Below are 17,442 nucleotides of genomic sequence, written 5' to 3'. Positions count from 1 at the left end.
TTTTGTTTTTTCAACAATATTCTTGTTACTGAATATCTTTTGTTTGTCTAATAGTCGAAAAATATATTTTTTCAAATTTTATTATTTTCTTCCTAATTCGTGCATCAAACTTCGGAGAACGATGACCTTTTACACATATTTAAGTAATGTTTATTCATTACGATGATAAAATGTCTCGTATACAATATGTACATTATGAAGCAGTTGTATGAAATTTGTGACAAAATGCATCGCATTTCTGAAATTTCTTTGATTATTATATGATATTAAAGTCTTTATAAAAACAAGTATGTGTAAATTGTTTTATCGATGGTAACTGTAAAAAAGAAAAAGAAGAAGAAAGATAACAAGTGTACGTAAAACTTAAATAAAAATTGAAATAATTCGAGAGATTGAATTATTATTTAATAACATATGAGAATAAATTTACAATATCGATGCTGTTTTTTGTCCGAAAATTAACTAGTAAGACAGATAAACACCAATATTTTCGAGCTTATCTGATTACATTCAATTTGAATGATTTTTGTACAAAAAGATTTTCTTATTTCATCTTATTTGGTGCACAAAAGATATTCATTGTTATCCATGAATGATCGTCGATTTATTGCGATTAGATTAAATATTTAAGATTTATTACAAAGAAGAATTTACATCTTTTTTACTCCACCCATTCTGTGTGCTTGATGTTGCGGACATCTGACTAGGGCTTCTGACAGGACTCCTTGCAGGATAATACACACAAGGTCCTGGACTGGCTGGTCTTGCTGAAATTTTCACGCTTTGTCGCATACTGCCATTCGAGACATTGTTATTCCTGTTGATAGTACTCGATCTGTTTACGTGATAATGTCTGATAGAGTTCCTTAATTCTATATTGGTCATATTGGTAACGATCGACTCGTCGTAAGTTTGAAATTCTGGACTGTCTCTGCCAGGTCGGAATAACTTTGAATTGCAAAACAGCTTCAGAAATATCCTTTTGAATTTCCTACCGAAGATCACGTAGATAATGAAATTGATGCTACTATTGATTGTCACGAGAAGATTGCCTGTCTGCACCAACCAATGTGGCGGATCGCTGAAGAAGGTCTCGTGAATGTTTGAGGCTAGCGGTAGGATGTTACAGATTAGGAAAACGATCACCACGCAAAGTAACATGGTTGCTAGTCCGATTTCGCGTCTTTGATGTCGAGAAAGCTGTTGCAAATCTCTATTTGCTTTTCTCACCTGAAACATCGCATTATAATTTTATAATCGATATCTATTTGCAGTAAGAAGTAACCTATTTTTTAGAGCAGTGTTGCTTTCACTCGATTCGAAATGAAATCAATTTTACACGAATCAGATACAATAAATCAGCTTGTAAAAAAAGAGATGTAATTAATTTTGCACTCGCTCAGCTATGCAGAATGATTAGAAGAAGTTCGGCAATGATTCATAAAGATTCTGAATAGATATAGAAGATCGAAGAGAAATAAAGCTTAGTAAATAAAAGAGTGACTGCATGTGCGAGAGAAATGAGCGAGTTGGAAAATCGAACATGATAAAACCTGTATTCATAGTTGCATTCTGAAGTGTATGCATTTATAAACTTTGCTCCAAATAGGTATGCTCGTACGTGTGTACGGTAACATGTTAGGAATTGCAATGTTGCATTTGCATTGTAGTTTCTTCTCTTTTACGGCGATACTCTGTATAATAACTTAGAAATAATAAATGGATTTGAAGTACTCTATGTTTTCAAAATAATAATAATCCGCGATATTAAGATATTACCGAAATTTTGCTTTTTTTTTTTCTTTTTAAACGACACGACACGATTTATTTTACTTACCCTTTGGTAAATGGCAGCGTTGAATATCACCAAAGCAAGAAAGGGAAACAGGTAACAAATAAAGAAATACATCCAGTGGACGTAAACGGTGACATACAAGTCGTTGCTTCTCAAGTCTGCCGGATATATGCAGTATATAGTAACATTGTACTTCCAATGAACTTCCGCATAGTAATCTACCTCCCAAAATCTGTAAAAAAAGATAAAAAGAATGTATTTTATATTAGCGGTGTAATTCAATCTTAGATCGGGTGGAAGTGAAATTACTCACTTTGGTAGATTGTAAAGAAAGGAAAATAGCACGATAACCAATACAGCTAGTCGAGCTCGTCCGTATGTACAAAAAGACCTAGCTTGTAAAGGATGACATACTGCGATATATCTCTCTAGAGTCACAGTTAGAGTCAAGTACACCGTTGCTATTTGCGCTATGCATGATAATGGATATAAGAATCGGACTATCTTCGGGTGCACGATGAACTTATAGTCGAACAGCTGGCCAGTGTACGTGTAAATAACAGGTAAGCCGTAAATTAATATCTGAAAATGTCATAAACTTTCTTTTTACTTAATACTTTATCTTTTCTTTTTTCGCTTATCATTTTAGCGATATAACGAAAGCTGTTTGGAGTTGGATGAAAGCGAATTTTTCATTAACAATTAAAACGGATCTCTCTCTCTCTCTCTCTAGAGTAATTAATTTAATGGAGTCTCTAAAAACGTCATATTTTCGCGCGTATAAATTGTATTTGAATTACTGCAGGTATCTTTATCTATCTATTATCTAAAATATCTTTTGATACTGATTTCGAAATTATGGCGATTCGTGAAATATGACGATTTATAGATACGTGTATTTTTACCGAGATTAGAAATTCCAATTAGCAATAATTATTTGTATTAATAATTAATATAGCATATGTATTATAAGTTGTTTACGCCTTCGCTAGCATTTGACAAAGAACAGTAAATTAACGAGATGTTCATTGTAATCTGTATTCAAGTAACTTTATTCCAGAGATTGGCCCGTAGTTATAAATTCACGATGAACTGAACGTTCGTATATTCTATCGTGCAAGCAATTATGTATCTGCCATTTGCTTCGTAGGTGGTTGCAATTTAAGATTCTTCTTTACCTAGTCCTTTTAAGCTACTCTCTCGTCTTTAGAAGATAACGGTGGCGTAAAATTGTTAAAGTTTCAAGTTGAGCGTTTAGGAATTTCCGTGTCAAATATATTTTGTCGACACGATTTAAAAGTGATCGTTCAGTTCTCTAAACGTTCCGACTAACAAACTTACTTACCGAAATGATAATCAAGACGGTGTCGCATCTGGCTAGGCCAATTAACAAGTAATTGATCGACGATTTCATTTGCGGCCTCGAGAGAATGATCATCGAAATCGCGTTGCCGAATATCCCGAAAAGACCGACCAGGTTCATCAGCACGCCATAGATAATGAAATCAAACAGACCGTTCGAATTGATTTCTTGTTTACATTCGAGTGGTTCTCTCGTGGTCTCTTTAATCGATAAATTTTCCAATAATTGTCCAGCATCGTAGTAACTGGTGCTGTTGAAAATTTTGAGGCTTGTTTCCATCGTTTTCGAGTATCTCCGTTTTTTCTTTTCACCCGATTCTTCATCAGTCTTTTACTTTATTTCCTTTCAATCTCATGCTTCACTGTTCAAAAATATTTCTTGTCTTTATCACTTATATACATGTCAGTACCTACGTAATTAGATCGTTTTTTCACCGTAGATTTTTCTTTCAGGAGATGATTCACTCGGGAATGAATTTGTCTTTGTTACTTTGTTTCGAACGATTTAAACTTATGTTCGATTCAATCCTTCGGTACGTAATCTTAATACGTTCGTTTTATTATTATTTTAATTCGACTCTCACTACCTTTTGACCTTGTGAGAGCCGAGAACTAATAGTTTTGGTAACATGACGAATATTTTATGGAAATCCCAAAGTGTTATCTAGTTTCGTATCGTCCTCGCGTGTTCTGAAACAGTATCGATTCTAATTCGATTTGCTTGATCTTCATGACAGTTTTGTTAACTTCTTGTTTGTACATCTGCGATATATCGTAATTTCACAGTTTCATATTCGTCGCCCTATTTCCAGTTTTCCATTTCCAGGAATCTGTAATCAAAAAGTACGAAATGTATACCGAAATGTAATTTCTCATTTATTTTTATTCGCTGCAATATACATAATACACATTCAAGTAAGTATATACGTATATGTATGTATATATATGTATATAATAAATACATATACATAAATATTGTAATATAAATATAAACATCTTAATTTAATTCTTATAACTTGCGTTGATATAATAATAAATAAATGTAAAACTATATAATATATAAATGTATATATGTATCCTGTGTAATGGGAATAAAATTCTAATATGCACCGCCAGAGATCGGGATTGTCGCGCCCTGTTTCTTTTTAAAAGGCGATACAACGCGTATTGTAACTTATGTAACTTATGTTATGTGTCCTAAATCGCGTAACATTCAAAAACGGTGCGTCAAGCGTTGATCGAATTGACCGAAAGTTTGTCTGCTTCCCCGACGCAAAAACAATACATATGTTTCTATATCGCGGAAGTGTATTTGTAGGCATTGACATCGACCTTATTCGGTAAACAGTAGCACGGAGAGAAGGAAGTAAACGTAACTGGCGAACTACATCCACTGTGATCCAGTGATTTCGTGAGTTTCGAGCTTCAATGGTTCAACCGATAACAAAGCTTTAAATATCAACGGTGAGGCGAAACGAACGAGCGAAATGAACGAATTATAAAAGTACAATGAGAGGGAAAAACGAAGCCGTGTTTTACAACAAAACAAGAGCGTTTGAACGCTTGTCTGCCATTGTATACCGAAAGGGCTGGTCGGATTAAGAAGCTGCGACGCTACTAGTGTGTCTGTAAGTAAAAAATCTTAAAAGTTTTTATAAATAGTGCATGCGTAGTATATATAGTGGCGCACGAAAGTGTTTGAACACTGATAGAAACTTTGCACGAATAATTTTTAAAAGTCAATTAGCGCTATAACGACACAGGGCCATCATGGTATATCGGTAAAATTTTCAACGAATCTGGAAACGTATATAGAAATTAAAAGATATTTGTTGCAATCATACATGCATTTCAGACCATTATTCTCGCTTTATCATATTTATTTATATTCGCGATAAATGTCTCTTCTACGTTTCTACATTTTTCGATCGATTTTATGATTTTTTGATTAATTAATTGTAACATTCTTGGAAATCATCTTTAAGAAGTTTCGTATAACTCGTACAGTATGTATAGCGAACAATTTTCTGTGCTAACATAAGTGTCCGAATACTTTCGTGAGTCACTCTGCATTTGTCGAGACGAAGTATCAACCTGTGAAAATAGCGAGAACATTCTATACAGAAAAGTTTAATAAATTTAATAAAAGGATTAATCGTCGATGATATTGATTGATAAAGCAAGTTGGTACGACATAGAGGGCAAGGCATCGCTGTTAAATCGATCGAACGATCGATTCGATACAATCTCCGCCATTTCGAGTATCGATTGGTACGTTTCAACGAATCGTTAATTCGTCCTTTCCTAATGTCCGTGTCGTCGATTTTGCGAACGAACGAGTTTCTCTTTTTGATACAACACTGATTCAACGCATCGATGTACCGTTGTTTTCGATAGAAGCTATCAAATGCCGTTTAAACTTGAAAGCGTCGATTCAGATTCGTTTTAGACAGTTTGCACGCAACTTCGCAGCGGTAGACAGCTTAGTGGGCGAAATAAAGCAGAAACGATCGAGCGTTTATCATCGACAAGCGATTAAACTCGATATCTTCGGTCGCCAAAAAGGAAGAGGAAAAGAAGAGAGAAATGTAAGAAGAAAGAACGGGAAAGAAAAGTTTTCGAAGGAAGAATCGAGATCATTTAAGAAATTTAACTTTATCGCGTATCTCTCACGAATGTGCTGCACGAGCGAGAGTCTCATTGGCAACGCTTACGTTTTTAATCAAACTTTTGAGGAGCCAAGTGTCGTCGTTCACTTTTGTTCTCGCGAAATTCTAGTTTCTTGTTCTGGATAAATTGTCACGAGTAGAGTGGTAAAGGGTGGTAATATGGCGCCCAGTTTTATATTTCTTCCTAAAATCTGATTGATAACTCAAACTGCTTTAAACCTTGCTCGTAAAATGTTCGTAAACTAACAAGGTTATCTCTGACGAATGGCAAAAAAAAAAAAAAAGAAAAGAAAATAATTAAAGTTAGAAGAAAAACAATTTAATCGAACGTCACATGCTCTACGAAAAGAAGTCGTTTTTGGGGCTTGTACAAAAGCGAGGGTAATATGGCTCCCTAACAAAAATCATAACAAATTCTTCTTGCTAATATTTTAAGATCAAAAATAAATAAAGCGAATTCTTCTGCTTATATACAAAAGTCACACCGCATATTCTTTCTTTTTCGCACGATGTGCATTCACTATGTGTTCGTTACGAGAAAAGCTAACGACGCTTTAAAATATCTCTTCGATTTCCTTCTCTTAGGCTGTAGAACCTTCTCGATCTCCGATAAATATTTGTCCGCGGCATGTCTATGCGATTATAATATAAATAAAAAATGAAATAACGTTCACATGTTAATGGAGAGCAATATGCCCCCCGGGGGCTATATTACCCTCCGTTATGAGGAACCAATATATCAACACGCATAATTTCGAAAACTCTAGCTGTACTCTTGAAAATATCAAAGATCGAGTGATCGCGCTTGCGTCTAGTTAGAGGATTCGGCCGAATAACATGTGAAAGTACGAACATCGCGTGATTCCTTGTGGGAAAAGTAAGAAAAAAAGTATAGAATAACATGTTTACACATTAAAATTTATCAAGTATGCTTGAACATGGCTAATCGACAGGAAGTTTCATTTTACATTGTGAAAATAAGTCGAAAACGGAGAATACAATTTTTCCGTTTAAAGCTTCATTTTCAAAAAAAAAAAAAAAAAATAGGATTTCAACGCGTTTGGTAAATCATAATATCTCTCGTGGTACGAATTTGTCGCAATACGTCCATGTTCTCCGCTCTAATTGGAGAATCACTTTCGCGCAATTTATTCTACAAGTTCGAATCGCTTATTACATAGTCATAACATTTTAAATAGATTTTTTAAATAGTTGATCGTTTTTGGTGGCTCGAATACTTATTCAGCGAAAGTGTTTAGAATTCGTTAAGCAATAAAAATTACGTCTATATCGTGGTATCTTAGTTGAATATAATAATCGAAGTTACGTGACGATGGTAGAGACGCGACTGAATCGAAACAATTAGAAACATTCTCGAATTGTTTTTCGAACTCGGTAAGTAAATACATCGACTAACCGTGACTAAGCACGAGAATATATTCGGACCATAGTCGTCACGTTTTATCTATTTTATGGAAAATCGTGTTCACTCGTGCGAAATAGTCGCTGCCTCGTTTAACCTGAATTATCTTGAAAATTTTTCACGATGCCGGTGGTCCGTAATGGAATTGCTTGAAATTCACTCGTGAATTAGCTTTCGCGGTATATTGGATTTCGAGGAAGTTAAGTAACTATCGTCGTTTCACCGTGACGCATAGCGAGTTCCTCGCGAGAACATTACGCAGAAATTATCATCATCTTCTATAAATATTCGTCAGACATAGTTTCACCTTCGAAGCAGCCAAATAATAGCTACGCATACGAGCTACGCATCTTTTATAAGGGCTGCGAGTTTGAACCAATTTTTGCCGATATGTCTCTGGTTAATTTTGATTGCGTGCAAATGATACGAAGAGATACTCGGTGACCGAGTACACGGTGCATTAGCCACGTCGCTTTAATCACGATTAAGGCTAACGACTGCGTACATCGTTGCTCGAATTAACAGTTTAATGAAAACGTCTCATCGGGTCGGTCTCTCGTTGCATAAAAATGAATCTGCCGATGTTGCTTCTTTTATCCGTATTACGACGGTATCCAGATGCTTTCTCGTTGTTTCGTTTTACGATACAAGTTTCATAAAGTGGTCTATGAATGTTTCATTCAACCTTCGACAGAATTATGCCGTCTTATCGACAATAGCGGAAATGGAGCTCTCTCTTTTATGGGAACGCAAATTACGTTGGTCGAACTTGTACGAATAGTTTTCGTAATATCGTTCGGGAACTAGATATAGAGGAAAGTACGTAATTCTCGCATGAAATGGTTGGAAGTATGGATGCGGTAACCTCGGTGTAACGATAAGATCAATATCGATATTGGTTTTCAACCGGGACGGCGAACCAAATTATGTTATCATAATTAATGAGTGGGTCGTAATTACGGCAAGAAGACTAATAAAGTCGTTAAGACATCTTCGACCTTAAATTATTATTTACGAGCTTGTACTTGTTACGGTTCGTCAAACGACCGCGCGATTCACCGACAGTATCGAAGAACTCGATGAATATTTCTTTTTCGATTCCGAATATTCTTCGAATCGTTATAATTAATTCTATAAATTGCTATTATATGAAAGGAAAGTTTGATATCGGTGTTACATTTACAAAATGTTAGATACCATTCGTCGAGGTATTTCGAGCTGCAAAATCCTTTTCGTTTCCACTTTTGCGTAATGGTGTAGTCGTCGAGAGAATAATTCACGGTTAAAGGCGATATTTATATCGTCGTATCAGCTACGCGTACAGATGCACAACTAGGATATTGATAGATCTGAGTGAAATGGCTGACAAATAATCACTATATGTTTACAAACGATAGAACAGCGGTGTTTCTCTTGCTCCGTATCACCACACTCTGACCTTTTATAAGTGTCTCGAGTATCTCCACTGTTTCGTATCAGCAGCGAACACGATTCTTCGAATTTACGTTTTCGTAAACTGCTGACCGCAAAGTCAACGAGACAAAAGTGGTGTTTCATTAAATCGACTTTGGTAAATCGGTCGCATTGTGTCGAGGCTACTGATCTCGTTGCTCTTGCAAAGTGGAGCAGCCAGGAAATGAGACGGTATTACCGTCACTTATAAGTAATAACCTCCAAGTGTGAACAACATCTAACGTGTCTTCTCACTTGTACGCAGCTATTAGGAAGCTGGAAATCGTGTCACGAGTTTTAGCACGGTTTTTCCTTGAAAAAGGAAACTCGGTAGCCGTAGGATAGAAAGTTTCGACTCGGAAGATATCACGTTCATTCATCGTTCGTACTTTTTTTCCATTTTTCGCGTAATGTTCTTTTCGATACGCGTGCTTGTTTTCATTTTTTTCTTTTACGACTGCTGTCGTTCAACTAGAAGCAGATGGCTCGAATCGAGCCTTCGCGGTCGCGTCATTGTCAAAAATATAACGGTACACGTTCGTGTAACGAGAAATACGAAAGTGTCAGCTGCTGCTGGATTGTCGTTCGGTTTCATTGGCCGCGGAAAGTGGAGTAACCGCGGCACGAGATGGGAATGCGATAAGTGGTAACAGCCGTTTAAGATCAGACGGCGTGTCTCCGGGTCTCCGTTACGTCCTCCTTTTATACGCATCAACAAAACTAAATTCACTCGATCTGCCTGTTACTTTCTTTCTCTCTTTCTTGATGGCATTCGAACACGAGGTAACTGGCGCTAGGTTGGCACGGATTAACAGAAAGAAAATATCGCTGGTATCATTTTTAGACGTGTACCGTTTCTCGCCACTGAGAATTTTATTTTTCGAAAGATCCAGACACGATCGTACGTACGAAAGTGGCACGATGGCATGTGGATTATTTTCGCTACGCTATAGTCATTGTGTTCTACGAAAACCTCGTCGTTCTTACGCACGTCCCGTTTCGTAAATGTCACGGCTTTTGAGAAATTTTTCGCCTTTAAGCTTTCGTATCTCTTTCTGTCTTCGAGTATATTTCTTCGACGAGTATCGGGGTCCACGATCGCGAACGTTTACGATACTTGCTTCATTTACGAAACGGAAATTGCTTATCGAAAGCGTGGAAAAGTATCAAACTGGATTTTTTTTGTAAAAAGCTTCGCCGATGTTTATTCGTAGGAACGAACGAGTAACGGAGGAACTACGAACGCGAATGATTAGTCGATCGTAAACGTCGTGTCGGTGTTTAAAAGTGAAATAGAAAGCTGTGAACATCTGGCGATTAATCGAAAGCGAAGGAGAGTGTTACGACGATGTCATAGCAGAGTTATACAATCGTTTACAGGCAGCGTACGTATCTGCTAATCGGCAAATTTTCTCGTAAACATGCTGGGTTTCGAGTTTACGAGGCCCGATCCAAATTTCACAATCGCCAAGGCCGTGCAATCTCTCGTACTTCGCGATATTCTATCCGCGTGCACAGTGTTTCGCGTTAAAATTAGATAATAAGTTCCTATAGTTGACTCAGAGTTGAAGCGAGAAGAGTCGAAGACTGAAGCTACACGTATTTTTAGAGGGTTGGCAATAACGAAAGCGACAGCTGACCATTTTATCGAGCCGACGATAGGCTTTTTCGATATTAATCGCGTCGTCTCGTTTCTTTTTTCCGTTCCGCTTTTCGCGTACGTCCATCGCGCGTGTACGATTTTTTCAGAAGCATCGCGTTATTTACATTGAAAACAAATTCCTGCATCACGAGCGTGTTACACGTCGCTCGGCGTTAAAACGAGATCTCAGAATCGAGAAGTAGCGATCTTTTATCTTTCTTTACCATTGTTTAGCCTACTTTTTGTGTTTCTTCTTTCTAAATACGTCTCGGATAAATTTCAAATTTTCCAAGAATATTTCTGGGTAAGCGAGTGGAGATAGTAGGCAATTCTGCCGCAAATACTCGTTGGTTTTTTTATATCTCTGATAGGTGGAAAGAATTTATCATAAAATTCCTTAACGTTGCTTCTTTGAAAGCTCCACTTAGGGCGACCTATGACGCATCTTCTTCGTCAGATTGAATGGCTCTTTTTTCTCATCCGTCTGTTTCTAGCCGAGCCGGGACATCGATTACAAGGGAACGGTCTAAGTTGTCGACTATAAAGACGTGGATTTGGCAGCGCTTAAGAGAGTCTCTGTTATCTTGATTGTTGGTTCGAGACACGACGCGTACTGTCAGACTCTCGGGGGAGATCAAACATGATTATTTACCTGGCTAATCTTCACCTTTGTCATTCGAACATAGACCTTGCCTCTGCTTGCCTTCCCTCTTCTCGTGTTTCTCTTTTTTATTACAGGAGAAACGCGAGAGAAGTTTGAAAGGCAGACAGGACGTCTAGGGAGATTCGTACGTCTGCTTGCTTTACGTTCCCACAGTTACTCGCTTCTTACTTTACGCCTCAAACACGATAAAATTGATGGAACACGGTAAATTACCTTTTATCGTACGTTTCGCCATGGTAAACAGATCTCTCTGATTATCAAAGAACTGCTGCAACATTGAAAATCGATATCCCTTAAGATTTAGGTATAACGAGTTTGGGTTTGTTGGAATTTCCGCGAATCTTTTGTTTTCTTTTCGTTCTATGCTGTTTCATTAACCAAAGGGCGTAATCGACCGATTGTCCGCTTAATAATTTTCTCTCTGTGCTCGTAGATATTAGAGAGACAATTTAAATTCCTTTATCCTTTATGCATTCTTCTCGTTGTAACAGCTAATTTATTATAAAACGGAAATTAATAAAGTGTCTTTCTGTAATCGCACAAGATAAAATTCCGTCTACTTAGAATTTCTCTCGAAATTCGATGAAGAGGCAATCGGTTCCCTTCCATTCGGTGTTTGATCCCGGCCTCGGGTGATGGTACGATAAACGAGATAAAGAAAATTGCCTGGTGTGTAGCGTCACGTAAATACCTTTAATGCGTATAAGTTACCTTCCACGAGGAAACTCGATGAAAATGATTTTTCCACTCGCAAGTTTATCGTTATATTATACGAAGGTAATTTTCCAACGTCAGTTGCAACGTAGTAAAAAAATTTTATCGAGCGAATGCGTGATAAACATTTAACAAATTCTCAATTGATTATCGATCGACGGATAAATTACTCGCAATAGTCGGATAAGTAGCCGAACTTACCCAATAGCTATAAATAATTGCAGCTACGAATTAAATTGAGCAACGTCTGTCGTTTCCACTTGAGAACTATTTTGTTCGACGGTATCATCGGGTATTAACGTAACTGGAAAAGTCTTCTATCGAAGGGAAACTCCGCCAATCCCTGTTGGACGATAATTAAAAAATCATAGAAGCAAGCGATCAACGTGAGCTAAAGTTTGACGAGATTCTGCGCACCATGTGCACGAGATAGGGAAACGTTTCACATACGAGATAAAAGCGACGATCGCGACATTTCTATTAATACGAGAGAGGTATGGTTAACGTCCTACATGGCAAGAATTTGACTGAAATTTCCCATAAACGTGCCACGTCGTTTAATGAAACGACGCGAACGATGCGAATAAAATTTTAGAATGCAAGCGTAATATCCATACTCTGACGTAAATTGCGTTTGATAACGATTTTTTCTTCCTATTGTCCCTTCACGAGGATCGTTAAGCTGCTAAAACTTTTGACAAAGTAGTTCTCCTCTTAGGTGAATTTTACCATATCGATTCTTCTTTCATCGTTTCTTCGATGTACTCTGTGGATAATCATCGATGGAACCTGCACGGTATCCGAGGACTTTAATCAAAGAGGTTATTCTAACCCTTCGTGGAAGATACTCGTTTGGAGGAGCGAGTCGGTTACGGGCGTATAGGCATTAACGAATTTTCTGACAAAACACAGCTAGACTTTGATCGTTCCAACGAATTGTCTTAATTCCCAATCATTCGATATAAATAAGCGCCGCTTGAATCAGAGCGATTTTTCGCTCCGTTGGACGCCGAAACCACAATGAATCAGTAGCACACTTTTGCCTTTACCCTTTCATATTGTTCGTTCCTCCTTGCTTCGTGATAAATGATTCATTAATTCGTCACGAATACGAGCAATATCGAAGTACGTTGAGCTAAAGATGATTAATCGCAGACTGATCCGATTTATTCTTTTGTCGAAGCTTTCGCTGCTGACAAGATTTATCAGTCTTTCCGAAACTCTGTGACGCAAAGAAATTATTCGCATTTGTCCGACGGAAATACTTGGCTGGTTCTTCGTACGTAGATGTGAAAATTGTTTTCGAACAAAGTTACGTGTATCGAGGCTATGTAAAAAAATTAGACTTTTTTACGCGAATAGATCGTCGTTGAAAAAGGAAATTCTATTAAAAGGAAACGTCAGCCTCGCGTACCCTCTGACTGTATCAACGTTTAATCTTTCCCAACGGACTAGCCGACTTGACCGAGTAAAACCGATCGACACCGAAATCTCAGTCGTAAATCGCAAATTTAGGAGCGTTACGGTCATGTTCGCCTCGACGTAGGACCACCTACATCGCGTTTTATTTGCCGCCGCATTATCGAAATGGTCTCTCGGTCCGGCTGCCGTTACGGCTACCGAAATGTCTTTGAAAGCGCGAAAAAATTATTCTACGATTGCCGTTGCTCCTGCCTTACGTGTTTCGTTTATATCACGTAGACGACCATCGTGTTCTCACGCGTCACTGTTTCCACAAATCAAGCTGTCATGTTCTTCGCTTTAGCGCTGCCGAAACACTTGGAAAAGGCAAGAAAAAGCTTTACGACGGTATCCGCGGATATTTATCGAAATGGTAGAACGCGAAATATCGAAGGATCGAAGGTCCATTAATTTTCTACGATAGATACGCTGGACACGCTGAAATTCGAAATCACAGAAAATATTTAATCAGCATTGGTATGCATCGATATGCATATTGGTGTAACGTATTTCTCGCTGTTTGGCGATACAGCTATCGAATAGATTCGGGCGATGGAACGCAATCGTTGTTTCCATCACCGAATTCCCGTTAATTATCGTGCAGTCGCGAAACAGTCGATCGAATATGTTATTAGTAGACTGCGGATTTTTACGCAAATTCATACTTTTCAGAATACAACGAAGAAAGTAGAATCTCGGTAGAAAATTGCGTTATCTATCGAGTGTAGAGTATCGTAGAAAGCGGCATACTTTGAGTACTTTGTATGGTTTTTCATACTACGCGTATCTTGTGCAATTTTACACTTTGAAATTTCCTGTAGATGCGTAAAAACCCGCATTCCGGTTTATCAAAATCAATTCCGAACGTCACGAAATCTCCGAAACAGTTGTCTATTTTCGCGAAATTAATCTACGGGGTTAATTATCTGCTGCGCTCAATAAATACGCGTATTAATATTAATTCCCCTTCGCGTGTTTCGACAGTTAGGTTTGCCACGACGAATTAGTACGTTCGTCCTTTCAATTACATCGAACATTTCGTTAACGTTTAAACCTAACGTGCAATTTCTCGATTACGTTTAAAGATAGGCACAATATCGTTAATGGTAATTCGACGTGCTCACCTGGGTGAATGGCGACGTATGAGCCCGCGCCTCCAGATGCGCGTATTTGCATATCGTGAAACCGTGACATAATTAATCGACTCTCGCGGTGACTAACAATCGTGGCTATCGCGCGTGAGAGCGAATCATAGGACGAATCGCGGGAATGTACGTAAAAGGAATTAGAGTGGCGAGTCGATGCGTGTCCGCGATCACGCGCGTCTCGGAGATTATCGTCAGATGCTGCAGCGTGTCCTTCCTTTCATCGATTTTTGGGGTGTATAGATACATACATCGCGTTTCCTTCTGGCTCCCGACGTGCCAAGACTCGCGAAATTCTATTCGCTGTACGAGACCGATTAAAATTTGTTAGTAGGAAAGCGCTGCTGTTAAGCTGAACCAGTACGGGACAAGTCGAGTTCTTTCGATCACAATGGAACAAACAAGACGGTACGTTAAATCGTTCGCTCGAACGAGAACTCGCACACCGTTCTGTACAAAAGTTCTCGCAAACTTTGCTTCTCTATATCTTGTACTTAAAGGAGATCTACTGGTTGACGTTGAAATCGCTGAAACAATGTTTCTATCGAGTATTTGATAACTGCATCGTTCCACTTTGTTAGCTTCGTTAATTAAAATCACCGCTATCTCGGACGTTTCACTCTTACTCTTCGTTCACGTTGCACGTCTGTTCACGAGACGAATTATCATCGCTGGCCCTTTGCACAGAGTTAATTCTTCGTTGGATGTACGCGCTCTTCGTCCACGTAGATAATCGTAAGTTTAATTTCTTTCGATAGACGTAACGCGATTCCCTTGGCGATCGACGACGTCTAAGGGATCTGAAATCGTTTGCTCCGAAAGTCGATCACGATTCTTCCCGTTGAAACCGCACTTTCTCGGGTTCTTTTGTTTGCCCCGAGAAAAAGTGGGAAGCCCAAACGGGTAGATGGTTGTCGTCCGTTCGTCCCTTATCGCAATATCGTGGTATCGAAGTGGTTTTCTTTCGACGGTCGTTTCGCGTTAACGCGATCGATTGGTCCTCGAGGCTACGATCTCTTTTTGTGTCTCTTCCGTGTGAGATCGTGGGAATGATCGGTGTTCGGGAAGCCGAGATAATCGAGTTTTTCCCTCTGCGATTACTACTCGCCATAGGGACCACGGTATTACCGAATTCCTTTTACCGTTCTTCTTTGCATCTCGACGCCCCGACTTTGCCGCCTTCTTCCGTGATTTCACCAGACTTCGGACGAATTCGTTCTTCGTTCATCGAACCGTTCTGCTATATGGCAATCCCGGGTTCATTGAAATTCGACGCGACACGTCGAAATTATCAATTTCTTCGAGAACTGGAAAAAATCAGTCGGAAGTATCTGTCTCGCGGTTTATCGGTCATTCCAAAAGACGAACGAGGAAGTACAGCTTCGGTGACGATGACTGCCGCTAAAATGTAATTTCGTGTTCGCTGGTGAAATAGTTCCGCGTGGCGCAATGCCGTGCAATTTGCGTTTGATTCGCCTCTTCGTCGAAACAAACTTTGCTCGGCCATTGTTTTGCCTCAACGGAGGTCGATTCTTCCATCAATCAGCGATCCGGATCCGTCCTGTTTCCGAGTTTGAGTGGCCAACAAAATTCATAAAACTGTAATTAACGTGTCGGTGCTATACCGTATGGAAACATACGGTTTCTTTCTTCCGGTGGTTGCAAGCGATTCTTTTCCCATAGCAAAGCTCTTCGAAACGTGACACTTAGTATCTCGCTAGTTTGTCACTCGGCCCGATAAGCTACTCCGCCACAATTAAAACGTCTCCGTGAGAGAAACATCGACTTTTCACGGGACCCGGCGATTTTTATGCGATCGACCGAAGTTACACTCGCCATGACCGCAAAACAAAGTCCGAACGAACAAGCGAAGGAATCGAACGAACTCTAACGAATTCTAACGGAATGAATACTGGTGGAAAAAGATGGTCGAGTGGAACGTTATCGAGAAACGTCGACGCTGGTAATTAATTTCTACTGCGATTTCGATCTAGATAGCGAGCAGACTCGGTAATCGAACTAGCATTCGGAGAACCAAAAGGGTCGGCCATCCGTAACGAGGGAAAACGCCTTTTCGGACCAACGGCATGCTAAGAGGCTCGAGCTGTAATACTTGGATACTCGATACTTGAACGACGACACTGAGTCTGCTTATACCTACTTAAACACGTCGCGAATCGCATCGTCGGAGGGAGCGAAGATTAATAGAAATGACTGTGGGCGTAGGAACGTGGGAATAGTTTGGCGTAATGTTAATCGCGAGGAAATTTTGATTGGAAAAACGGTGGTGACATCGCGACGATCTGATATTTTAAAACAATCGCGTATCTGTGTTCCATTTTCGCACCTTCGAAAAAGTTTCTTCCTGATATCCGGTATATATTGCTTCGTAGTTCCACCAGCAGCGATATGTTCAAACACAGGCTACACTTTCGAACTTCGCAAGATTCTTCAAGCGCTGTTTTTCACCGGTGATTCGAGAGACGCGTCGTGTCCCTCGCTTCCTTGACGCGATGCAATTTTTAATCGCGCTTACACCTTACTCGTTCGTTCATACGTCTCTCTGTCGTTTCGTTGGCACCTGGAACCGGACGAAAAGTTTCGTTCTAAAATTATCGTCGCACGCCCGTCGATATATCACTTTGCCCCGAATCTTCGTTCAGAATTTTACTCGAGTGCCGCTATCTCGTTTGTTTTCTTTTTTTAGCCGGGCGAATCGCGCAAATTCGATGCCGCCAGCCCGAAGCGGACTTCCGATTCGCTGAAAAATGTCTTACGATCCGTTTCGAGTCTTTGTACAGCGGTCCCGCGTTGAAAAATTCATTTTCACATTTGTAGCTTGCAATCGAAAGGATGAATTTTCGCGAACCCCTCGTTTCTTCATTCGAGGTCGTAAAGTCGACACGCAGTCTCGGAGCGCTTGCAGCGCACTGAGTGCTCCACTAAGAGAATGATCCGAGCACAAGAGCATTCGCGAACGCACGACGAGTGACCCTGGCAGTGGACGCCGCCTGCGCGGTTTCTCCTCCCTCTCTCTCTTACCCCTACCAACATTACGTCACTCCGTCTTTGTTCTTCTCGCTATCGTCACAGTTTTTCATTTCCATCTTTCCTC

The 17,442-nt window shown here is 39.4% G+C and overlaps 2 protein-coding genes across 7 annotated transcripts in view; one reads left to right on the top strand and one right to left on the bottom strand.

The window, feature by feature from the left end:
- Nucleotides 1-17,289, bottom strand: FMRFaR (FMRFamide Receptor). 6 transcript variants are annotated; one of them, XM_069112753.1, is made up of 6 exons: nt 16,675-17,289; nt 14,307-15,728; nt 3,141-3,987; nt 2,109-2,377; nt 1,838-2,027; nt 1-1,230 (listed from the first exon to the last, which is right to left on the bottom strand). In XM_069112753.1, exons 3-6 carry the CDS (start codon nt 3,435-3,437, stop codon nt 637-639), a joined length of 1,350 nt encoding a protein of 449 aa, XP_068968854.1. In that variant the 5' UTR covers nt 3,438-3,987; nt 14,307-15,728; nt 16,675-17,289; the 3' UTR covers nt 1-636. The 6 variants fall into 6 exon arrangements, with proteins under 6 accessions (XP_068968854.1, XP_068968856.1, XP_068968852.1 ...); XM_069112755.1 differs by having other exon boundaries at nt 14,307-15,634; XM_069112751.1 differs by having other exon boundaries at nt 14,307-17,289.
- LOC138179693 (uncharacterized) overlaps nt 4,476-17,442 on the top strand; it is a 50,612-nt gene continuing 37,645 nt past the window's right edge. The window contains exon 1 of the mRNA XM_069112750.1: nt 4,476-4,785. The gene's annotated coding sequence lies outside the window, so the exon portion shown is untranslated. The remainder of the gene's footprint in view (nt 4,786-17,442) is intronic.

Source organism: Bombus flavifrons, chromosome 5 (assembly GCF_040668555.2).
Source record: "Bombus flavifrons isolate JBK064 chromosome 5, iyBomFlav1_principal, whole genome shotgun sequence".
Taxonomy (NCBI): Eukaryota; Metazoa; Arthropoda; class Insecta; order Hymenoptera; family Apidae; genus Bombus; species Bombus flavifrons.
The sequence above is the reverse complement of the archived record's forward strand: the minus strand, read 5'-3'. Positions and strand labels throughout refer to the sequence as shown.